The 11,300-nt window shown below is 42.3% G+C and overlaps 3 protein-coding genes across 3 annotated transcripts in view; 1 reads left to right on the forward strand and 2 right to left on the reverse strand.

Moving 5' to 3' along the window:
* LOC126918969 (cytochrome P450 6k1-like) overlaps nt 1-11,300 on the reverse strand; it is an 89,619-nt gene that overhangs the window by 3,293 nt on the left and 75,026 nt on the right. The gene's annotated exons all lie outside the window — the stretch shown is intronic.
* LOC126918975 (mitotic apparatus protein p62) lies at nt 142-5,715 on the reverse strand. Its single transcript, XM_050727618.1, has 6 exons — nt 4,928-5,715; nt 3,777-3,865; nt 3,262-3,450; nt 2,555-2,644; nt 1,873-2,041; nt 142-1,775 (listed from the first exon to the last, which is right to left on the reverse strand). The coding sequence occupies exons 2-6, from the start codon at nt 3,850-3,852 to the stop codon at nt 674-676; spliced, it is 1,626 nt and encodes a 541-aa protein (XP_050583575.1). The 5' UTR covers nt 3,853-3,865; nt 4,928-5,715; the 3' UTR covers nt 142-673.
* LOC126918993 (uncharacterized) lies at nt 4,638-10,766 on the forward strand. The gene is made up of 5 exons (XM_050727663.1): nt 4,638-4,675; nt 7,223-7,867; nt 8,563-8,811; nt 8,929-9,133; nt 9,287-10,766. Exons 2-5 carry the CDS (start codon nt 7,795-7,797, stop codon nt 9,795-9,797), a joined length of 1,038 nt encoding a protein of 345 aa, XP_050583620.1. The 5' UTR covers nt 4,638-4,675; nt 7,223-7,794; the 3' UTR covers nt 9,798-10,766.

Genomic DNA, 11,300 nt, shown 5'->3' on the forward strand with positions numbered 1-11,300 from the left:
GATTGATGTATTCAAAATTACATAACCGCATCAAAAAAACGTATGTGACCTGCATATAATTATGCGATGGAAGCAACAAAAAGCTGAAGAAATCATTCAAATCCTCCGTGAACAATCTTTTCATGCAAGAAGTACACATCGTTCGTGTATAAGCTGATATGAGTTTATTTAATGCAGATATAAGTTTAATAAGGGTATATGTTTAATTACAGATTCAATAAATTAATTATATGACCATACATAAATTACATTAATTACTGTCTTAAATAGCATTAAATTATTTGCACAGATTTATATGGCGACTTTTTATAAAAGTTACATTTTAATATGTATAACACTATCATATCTATTATCATGATGTCCGAATAACATTAGCGGAAAAGCTTTTTACAAAAAGTATTATACATACATTGTTATCTACTAGTAGTTAATTAAATAATAGAACGATTCTTATCAAAAAAAAAAGAAGCTATCAGTCTCCATACTTCTTAACATAGTCAACGATATATTCTTCGATTTAACAAAGAAGTCCAATCTTCGACGATTACTTAAACTTTGGACTTAATCTTTGCCGATAATCGATTGATTTATTTGGAAAACTACCGTCTCTTGACATCGGTTTCTTTTGATTATTCTATACGTGTATAGAACGGGACGAGCATGAATATAAGACTTAGAATCTCATTTCTTTGCTCTGACGACTGTCTCTCGAATGCCTGCTTCTTGCCAAAAGCCCGGTCAAGCCTAATTCATAATCCGAGTCATCATCGTCAGCTTCGGAAGACTGGTGATGTTTCTTCACTTTACCCTTCTTCTTTCCATTCTCTTTTTCGTCAAAAACCAACGCGCTGATCACTGCGTCTTCTTCTTCGTCGTCGTCGTCGTCGTCATCTAAATCTTCAATCTCGCCTTTCTCGTCTTCGTCCTCGTGATTCTCGTGTTCACTTCCGTCAACCTTCTCATCTTCGTCTTCCTCTGCTTCGCTATCCTTCTCGTTATCGTCGTCGTCGTCGTTTAAAATCTCTTCATCTTCATCGTCGTCGTCGTCATCGTCGTCCAGACTATCTCCTAGAATATCGTCATCGTCGTCTTCTTCGCCCTTAATCGGTTTCCTCAAGGGTTTCTTCTTCTTGTTCGTTTCGTTTTCGATTGCGTTGATGCTGGAGCTCGTGATGCTTGGCTTTTTCGTACTCGTGTCAACCGCTGTGAATTTCTTAATCGGCGTTTTATCCGGCTTCGTATAGGAAGCTATCTTATTGGAGACCTGTGTAGCGATCTCTTCGGCTTCGCTACCCGTCGTATCGGTCGCTGCAGATTCGTCATTTATTTCTATATTGCCTTCTCCGCTTATGTTCGAGGATTCTTGATTATACTCATTGTCTTCTTCGGAATCGTTAGTGGCAACGTTACTTGCGACGTTAGAATCTACTGGTGACGATGTCGGCTTATTTAGAATTGGAATCGTGAAGTGGAGAAGAGGCGGAGGCGTGGTTACTTTTGGTTTCTTCGTTGCGGTCTCATCTTCGCCAGTTATAATATCTAACAGAGCTCCGAATCCAAGAACATCTTCGTCGTCGTCCTCTTCCTCGTCTTCTTCCGCGGAAGAATTTGGTACGGAGTTAGCCAACGGTGCATTATCCTCGGCATCATCGTCTTCGTCGTCATCGTCCGAACCGAGGCCAAAGAAATCGTCATCGTCGTCTTCTTCCGGGACCTCAGCTTCGATTACCGGAAGTGGTTCTGCTGGGCGTAACTTTAGACCGTCGGGGCCAAATCTATGATATGGCAATTGCGTAAACATTTTATTCTTTCTGTATGCCTTGTAAAGATATTATCGATTAATAAATATTATTAAGAAATAAGTGTTATTACCTAAAGCAGCTAACGCGTAAACTAGCCTCGAGTTCTGTCGCTGATTGTAATTCCAGTCCAAGGCAGGCCTTGAAGTGATTTTTAGCATCCCGTTTAATGGAATAAATTCTTCCACAGAATTTCGTAAATCCTCCAGGTAACGGGACGCATACGGGCTTTGGATTTTTTCCTAAAATCCCACAGCGTATAAATCATTATATCAAATCATCGTAGATCGTCATAGTAATCATAGAAATCGTTTAGGGAACGTGTTTCCTTATTCGTTTAATGTATGCCGCACTTTCTCCTCGAACGGTCGCGACGCAAGTCGATCGAGTGATGTTTATACGTTATGAATACTTTATTTCTGACGTAGCGTTCGTCTCACAGTGAGCAAACACAGAGGAGATATCGACTTTTTAACACAGTTTTCTAATTTTTCTCTAAACATTTTTCGAACCGATAAAGCGCACTCGTCTGTTAAAAGTGCAGCGCGTATACGTTAGTCGTGAAAGTCTCGACGCATTTCCTGAATTCCGGCAGACTTTTCACATCGTTTTGTTAAACGATTAACACACTTTTCAGGCAAATAACTTTTCTGGCTGTGCCGCGAGCTTTCAAATTGAGATAAATCTGTGACATGGTATGGCGTTTTTGACGCTATCTCCAGACTCTGAAATGTATGAGCGACGCAAGTACTTACCGTTTACGATTGTGCTTGTTAGAATGTTATCACCGAAGCTAAGTTGCACCGCCAAATTATCCCCTTGCAAGTATTGCAATGATGCGCATCCTGAAATGGACGATATTCTTGTTCAAGTCTTTAACAAGTATACGGAATACCATCTAATTATGTACTATCGCGGATAATCGAGGCGTTTTAGTAACATTTTTATGGACATTTCTAGCACACGGATTTTTTCATGTACGTGAAGATACTTAGATATGTAATTCTGCGTACAATAATTCACCCTTATCTTGGTCGATTTCAGCAAGTTGCCAACCCAATATGTTGCGCTGCGATTCATCCAAAAAATTGTCCAATAAATTTTCTATTAAGCGCCGTACCAACATCGTACAACACCGAGTGTCGCAAAACTTCTATTTTCGCGATATTGACAATATTAAAAATTTTTTATTATTACATCATAGTAGCGATTCGACAGTTCGTAACTTCAAAAATAAACATTAAGGTTTCTGTACAGACGCTTTTTTTATCCTCTCGACAACTAGAATCAGTCTTGGACACTCTGTATACATGCTCGCGTTTAATTACATGCAACGACGTTTGACCGAATGGTCTATGAAGGATCTAACAACGCGGCATTTGTTTATCGTCCCGTTTCCTTTATTGCTATCCTTTCTAATGGCCGCGTTCTATTACGTTCAATTAAATTACACAACGCTTACCTGGTCCTTGTAATTGCACCAACGGTATATGGAAGTCTCTGCAGCAATTGCATATGTTCTCATTGCAAGTGCAATATCTGTTCACGTTGTCGGTTGCCTGTTTCAACGATAACGTCGATATACCGACGTTACTCTGTTTAGAACCGCTCACATCCCTAATCGCTCTATCTTCTGCTTTCTCATCGCGCTCTACGGAATTAATAATTTAATATACATGTACGTTTGCCTTTTTCAGGAACAGGGAGCGCGAGAAAATTGAAGCAAATAAATTTTACGTTTCAGAAAGGATATACCGTGTTACGTAGGAACATGTAATTTTCGAACACAATTTTTAAGTTACGTTCGTTAGACCTCTAAAAGAAGTGACTTCATCCTTCGAAATTATATCTCTTATTAACTTCAATCCTTCAATAAACGTTTCCTTTCTACAAGCAAGGAAGCCGACAGTCACGTGAAATTACCAGGCCATTACAAGAATTGACGTTAACAATGTGGAAACTCTTGAAAATCATTACCGATCACTCTGCCGTAAGCGGCGAACGCGATCAGAAGGACGATCAGTAACAACTCGACCACCATCGACAGCCGCATCTTCGCTCTTGTCCTGCAAATCAAAGTATGACGATGAGACGAGTACATCGTACGAAGTTTCTAAATCAACGAAGCCTAAAGATTCACGGACGCGAATATTCATCGTTTGCATTCTTTGCACTTGACATTCTCCGTATTTTCCTACCGCTGTCACTCGGCTCTGCTCAAAGGGAAGATCTTATATCGAAACGTATTGATATTCAACGCGCTACGAACGGTACGCTATCTCTTACCCAGCGATTGCAGTAAATTTTAACGAGGACAATAGGCACACCGTTTCCTGTTGACGATTTACAAAGCTTTGTTCCTTTGTTCCTTACTCTTTTCAAATGGAATAATTATTATTTATTAAACGTACGTATCAAGGTTTATCAGCGAAGTTCTCTTCGTTTCTGAAACCAAACTGTGCAGATATAGACCCGAAATAGAGGGAAGCTAACGGAACGTCGGCTGTCACGCAGAACTGCCGGATGTTAGAGATCCGTGAACAATGCGACCACGTGTTCACGCTTGTTAACGATAGCTCGGCAAAGGGTGAAACGCGCGGTTGATCCTCCGACGGGACCAATCATTTCGAGCAGCGAACTCGTAGGAGGAACGACTTTTTCCTCTTGTTTCGACTAATGGGCCCGTCACGACGCGTGCTAACTTCTTGTCTGCGACCGGTTGACCTAAATCACGGTCACGGCCAAAGACGTCTCTTGCAAGAAGTTCACCGTTCGGATGCTACCTGAACAACGCTTCAGGAAGCACACGCGTCAGTCAGCTTTGTGCGGAACAATACGCGGTCACGTCACGAGAAACGGTGATCAGGTACGCGTAGGTATGTGTCCGATCCTTCCGGACTTAGTTACTATGATTAATAACGTGACAGAAAATTGAACTTTTTCGCTCGAGTTAAAAGTCTCGGGTATAATTGGAACAATGAGAAGCCTACATTACATAGAATCAGAGATAAAGAATTGATTAGAATTAGGTTAGATTAGAGCACTATTTCCATTAACGATGAAACTGAAAGTGTCTCGGTGAAAAAGAAGAAGAAATTAACGAAACTAGAAAACCTTTTCTCACTGACCTGTGCTACTGACAGAAGGTATATGCCAGACGAAAATTTCGTATAGAAGTCAAGAGGATCGTTGGAAAAAGACGTCTCTCTTCGTCGCACCCTTCAGCTCTTTTTTCCGACTCTTCGTCTTGCGGAGGCCAATGTCTAACTGAAGATGCCGCCCAACTCCCCCCAAGGTTTCTTTAAAAGTCGGTCAAACCACCACCACCTGTCTCGACCGAGGCTACGATTATTAAGCATTCTAATTCGCTCTGAGTAAATAAGACAACGATTCCCTACCAGCCAGGGTATAGTATACCGATCGTGTGCGATCTCCTCCAATCGATACCTCAAATCGGATCCCCCTCGTTGCATCGTTGAAAATCAAAGCGGCTTTTCGCCTTGCCTTGAACCGATACCAGGGTCAAGTACGTTCGAGCCAAATGCTAGCGACCTTTCATCTTCGATGAAAGACTTACTCTCGAACGGTACTACGATGATTCATCTCATAACACGGCGAGATCGCGAAATCAGAAAGGGGAAGTTCTTATTTCTCATCCTCGAATGAATTCCAATTTGCGTCGTGATGTACATCGAATCGACGTGATGTAACGTGTATTAACCTACTCGTCCAAAGCAATAATGCCATTTTATAACAGATAGAAGGTAGTTCGTTTGAATTACCTTTTCCTCTTTTTCTCCTCTTTAAGAAATATACTGCATCGTAACGTTTTATTTTTGAAAAATATTATGTCGTATCTGCGAGAATCGAGATTCTTTAGCGAAGTTTATCTCGTTTTAATCATCCTTAAAAAAAAAAAAAAAAAAAGAAAAAGAAAATTAGCATCTTGGGTCACGATAGTCAACGCGTTAAATTATAATACAAATGGCAGTTTATGTAGGTTTCAGCATGTTTGGACGGTATAATACAAACCTCGATCACGACGTCTGTAATAGACAGTCCCACTTCGCAAAAATTTCTATCGCCATAAAGTTACGTTGTCTCAAGGTAATCGCGGTGCATCCACAATGAGCATGCCGGAAATTCTTTATTCGTCCAGCGTGCAACTCGCTCTTACCACGTTACAATTATCGGACCTTTTCACCGACCTTCAAACTGGTCGTTGGTCTCGTATCCAACTGATTAGCCTTACGAATATCCTTTATTCTTATTTATAGACTTTACCTACTTACCCAAGATTTACCCATTCAGCCAGAAGATTTATCCTGGCAAAGCCACGGGCCATCAAGTTGGTCTCGTGACATTTTTCAAGTATCATAAACGATGATAAACGTTCGCTGATAAAATCAACCGAGATGGCCAGTCCGAAGCGTGTTTTGATAGTCGAGATGGGGCCTTTCTCCGGTTAGTGGGTCGAAGAAAGTAGCGGTCAGGAGTGGTTTACCTTGGTTAATACTTGTTCGTCGGTATGAAGACTGCACAATGGAATTCAGCCTGTCAAACGTTGCGGAAGGCTGGATAATTATTGTCGGGGATGCACGCGTTCGACTCTGGTGTATTTTAAGATAATGGGGTCCATGGTCCTTTGGGCTTCTAAAAGGTGCGACGAGATGAACGACGCCGAGGATATGTGGGTCATCAAGGGAAACGAGTTTTTACGTAACGTCAAGGGATAATCTGTTCGGATGCTGGTGTTCGTTTCGAAAACATAATCCAATCGGGAGCAGCCTGCAATTTGTAAACAGGAAATTAAGTATCGAGTGGACGTTTAATAAATTGTCAGACGTTTCGCTACCGTTCATCTTCTTGCATCCTTCGGTCCGCAAAAATAACGATATCGAAATAAATTATATAGAGTAGTTGTATATACGTAATATATATGTGGCGCGATTCACGAAGTGTCCAAGCGGAACGACGATTCTGTTTGCCCGCGGCCAACCATGCGTACGCTTTTCCTTCCCCTTTCGTTTCAAATCTATTTATTTCCGTATTTGCGCGATCGATCAGGGAAAGCCAGGAATATTACGAGTCAAAGGCATGGCCGATGAAAATATAATTGCCGGAAAAAGGAGAATACTTCGTCTCGGAGAAGTATGGTCATCGTGGTCTCGTTAATCTCGTATTACTGTCATTACGCTCGTTACGATCCAGGTTAGAGAAGCAAGGAAAGAAAACGGACGTTATTATTAGACTGTGGATCTTTGTGCATTTGCGGGGAACTGACGTGTACAGAAATATATTCTTATAATATCTAGATACTAAAGTCATTATTTAGATTTTGGTTTTTCAATTGCATTGGTAAAAATCTGATTTTTGCCACTTTTATCTGGAATTTTCACTTTTATCCATTGCTAAATCCGAAGAAACAATTCGCATCGCAGCGAATGAAGGAAATCGTCGGACTGTTGAGGCGATGAAAATTCCGAAAGAAAGAAACGCAGGGAAAAAGAGATTGCTTTTACCGATGTGCTCTGAACGACATCCTGACTATACGAAAAGAAGAGCACCGTGGTTTTTGTGGATGCCCCCCAATGAGCAAACCGAGCATCGCTAGAGAGGACAGTCGCGTAAGTTCTCCTGGTACCAGGTTGCCGAAGGAGGTCACCCGGTCACCCAGATGAGGTTCTTTGCCCGTTGTTACCTCCGCACCTCGGCCAATGGCGTGGCACCTCATCGTCGCTGTGGCGAATCCTGTCGCCAGTTTTCGTGCCGACCGCCAGCCGATCACCGATCCGAGACCCGCGCCCGGCTTTGTGCCCAGATTTAAGCTGCTTCCTTGCTGGGCAGGATCTCCAGGCCTGTTCGACTCGCGAGTCCTTTTGACAGCTGCCAGTTGGTTGTTGGAGTTTCTGTCCACGAGTTTCCAGCGATAGTTCATCGCGAAAATCGACTCATCGCCCCTGTACGAATATCTGGGAAACAACTGTTGTTGGTGATGGCCGTCAGGTTCACGATTCTGGTGCTGTTGACCACCGCCGTCGCCGTGGTGTCTTCCGCTGGACTGCTCGGTGAGCAACACGGATTAGTTACGCTCTCGTGGAAACGTTTCTCGCGGTTTTTTGCAGTATCCATTGGACATTCTCCAAGCAACGAACGTCGGAAGTTCGACGTTCGTGACTGAAAATACGTAGGCCGACGTTCGTGACGCGCTGGTAAACAAAAGTTCGACGCTCGCATACCAATCACGGCCCTCTTCTGCGATAATTCGCTTTTTAACACGATAGCGCGTGCTATGTTCGGCCATTTCTCTCCATCGTCTTTACGTTTCGTTATTTCGATCGAGAACTGCTTATTTCCTGGTTTTTTTTTTTTAAATTAAAGAATTCGCTGTTCCTTGTTCTACCTTCCATCGCGGATCGTAAGATGTCGGTAACTTGTCCCAGTAACGCGAGAAAGTTTGCGGGTAGAGGCATCTTTCTGACGCATGAGTGTGACGCGACACACTTTGCGATACGCGCACTTTGTTTGTCGTTTCGAGGAGAGAATGACAAAGCCTTTCGGTGGAGGAAGGTTCGGCGGCTCATAGAGCATAGAGAAATCGAAACGATGTCGACACGCGCCGAGAGAAAATTCGAGAATATCGACTGGTGGATGGAAATCGGGGACGATATTTTTCGTCAACTTTCGATCGACGACTTTCGTTTCGATCCCATTTCTCTTGTCGAGTTTCTCTGATGCGCCTTTGTATTTTTTCTCACGACAGAGACGCTACTTTCCTGGGATATTCCGGATGCCGTGGGCAGATCAACCGCGCCGCAGTCGCAATGTCTTTGTCAAACCTCCAATTGTTTGTGTTGCATCGATCTAAATCTGACGACAGCGATAGGTGGTGGTCTCGTGGTGGACGACTTGGATGGTCGGGCGTGCATCAACATCAAGCAGAAGGAGCAGAATATCTCGTTGAACCTTAGCTACGGCGATAATCCCGTGCACAATGCTACCATTAAGATCGGTAATGAACGACAGAATTATTTTCTATTCTACAGTTAAATCTGACGAATATTCTTTTATTATATTTATTATATTTCTTCTTCAAAGAGAAATTAGTATCATTTACGACATTTTACAGTGGACGCATCCAACAGGCCAACCTGCATGAATCTTCTGTCAGATCTGGCGCAAATATGCGCGAAATTTACGTCGATTAAGCAGGCGGAAGCTGGTTACGACGGTTGCCTGGTAATCGAGCCCGCACTGCTGGGCACACCGCAAGCCACTTACCACATGGGATGCTTCAATTTCAATCAGGTGGTGCGACAGATCGAAGCCTCTGCGTGAGTACGATCTTTGAAAACTGTTTCGCGAACGATACACGAGACGCGTATCCAATTACGAGTTCGTGTCGTTTCATTCGTATTCGACCGCCATCGTAGCTCAACTACGAACGTTTTTATCGTTAATTCCTCGTAACTGGAATTTCCTCGCAGCACTATCGAGACGACGGAAGCCACTGAAACTACAGAGGACGAGGAGGATTCGTTGAACACGGAGGAATTCATAGCAGCGGTTTCAGCTAGCGCGGAACAAGGGATAGCTCTCTTCTCTCAATGGCTTGGACTTAATCTGAATCCAAAACTGAATCTAACCAACAGAAACAATCATCAAGAAGCAAACAGCCAACGTGCCATCCCATCCACAACTTCCAGGTCTGCTCGAGTTCATTGGGATCAAGAAGAGAAGAACGACGAACGATTCAAGCAACTGCTCAGTGCGCAAGACAACGTGTTGAAGGGTTCAGCTACGATTGGCCAATCGAACGGAGCTGAAACGACGTTCGTTTATTCGAAACCCTCTGAATTATTCTCGTCGGAGAAAAACTCGAACGATAGAAGGATCGAGCAGATGGAGATCGAGCCGCAACACCTGGCCGTGGTGCCAAAGGAGTCGAGAAGAGGCGGAAGGGCATACAATATTCATCAGCACGTGAACGAGATCTGAAACGTGTTTGTTTTTCGTTCGACTCGATCGATCGAGGATTATAATTAAAACGTAGAGTTTAGGTTATCTCACACGTAGATCGTATTCTCATGACGAGTTAAGGCAGAGTTATTATCGTTGCCTCCTTTCTCTCTCGTATTTCTTTATTCCTCTTGCTTGTTTATTAATTCTCGATGAATTCGACTAACCAACGAACGACTACATACTCTGCCAGATTAATCGGTGATATCGTTCGTTCATTTCGAGAAGACTGACCGCTTTCTGATCAGCTCCGTCTGAATGATCTCTCGCGATTGTGATCACCTTATTTCCTCTCTCCGCGAAGTCTCTGTTACTCGAAGTGTCGCTAATGATAACTACACGCTCGCGATTCTGCGAGGATCGCCGGATACACGACTTGTTTAGCCGTATGAAATAAACGACGACAATCCGCAATTATTAATAGGAAGAGGCGAAACAAGACCATATGTGAATCTTTTTCGAGAGAATGCAATTACGACCGCCGCAAATTCGTTTCCATTATGCCAACTATTTATTTAGTTTGGATCCCGCATAGTAAGTAAAAAACATAATAAACAGTAATATGCTGCAAGTAGTTCGTATCATCCATGCGACAACATCGAGTTGTATCTATACACATATATCGTAAAACAGATATACACACGCCATCGAGCGATGGAATTTTTTTTATATTTTTCTTTTGTCATAAAAGAGATAACCGTGCTGCCTAACACGCGTCACAGTAGATAGGCATTTTTGTCGTACGTGCGAGTTTAATAGATCATCGATTAATTGATCGTGGAAATACTGTCTTCGATCGATTGTGCTAGAATATTAGCTCGTGCTCGAATCAAATATAGCATCAGTCATTCAACAGGGTAGAAATTACGAACGTACATTTTTATAATCGTTCTCTGTAATATCGTTGACACGGATAAATTAATAAAGCCAAAAAGAAACGGTTCGATACATTCGTCTCATTCTATCTACGTTTGCCCAAGTCAATCTCGCAGTGAGGATTTTCAATTACAGTAACAACTACTTTATGGCGATCTGTGTATATATATATATAGCGTGTGTGTGTGTGTGTGTGTGGATTTGCTCTTGGTACAACTACGTATATGGATTCTCAGTTGAAGAATTTTAACTTAAGTGAAAATCTTAGTTAAGGAAGGAAGAGAACGAGAGTGACAGTATCGAAGATGAATTTTTCCACGTTAATTTCACGATTTCAGGAATGTTACGTGCCATTGCAGCTTTGTGGATGTCCATGAAGTGAATTTTGACGCGGCAAATGTGAATTGTCCAGGAATGAACGCAAAGGGATTTCGATAAGAAATGACGTCGTTTAACTAACATAATTGAGAATTATCGCTGATTGCTATGTATAGTCGTTCGTTAATTTTCATATTTACATATGTTTTCATGAGAAGGAACATTGCCGAGGCAGGAAACTGCTCGTTGTTTCTGTTTACTCAGTTTTATCGACCTCGAGTAATTTAA

This window comes from Bombus affinis, chromosome 7 (assembly GCF_024516045.1).
Source record: "Bombus affinis isolate iyBomAffi1 chromosome 7, iyBomAffi1.2, whole genome shotgun sequence".
NCBI lineage: Eukaryota > Metazoa > Arthropoda > Insecta > Hymenoptera > Apidae > Bombus > Bombus affinis.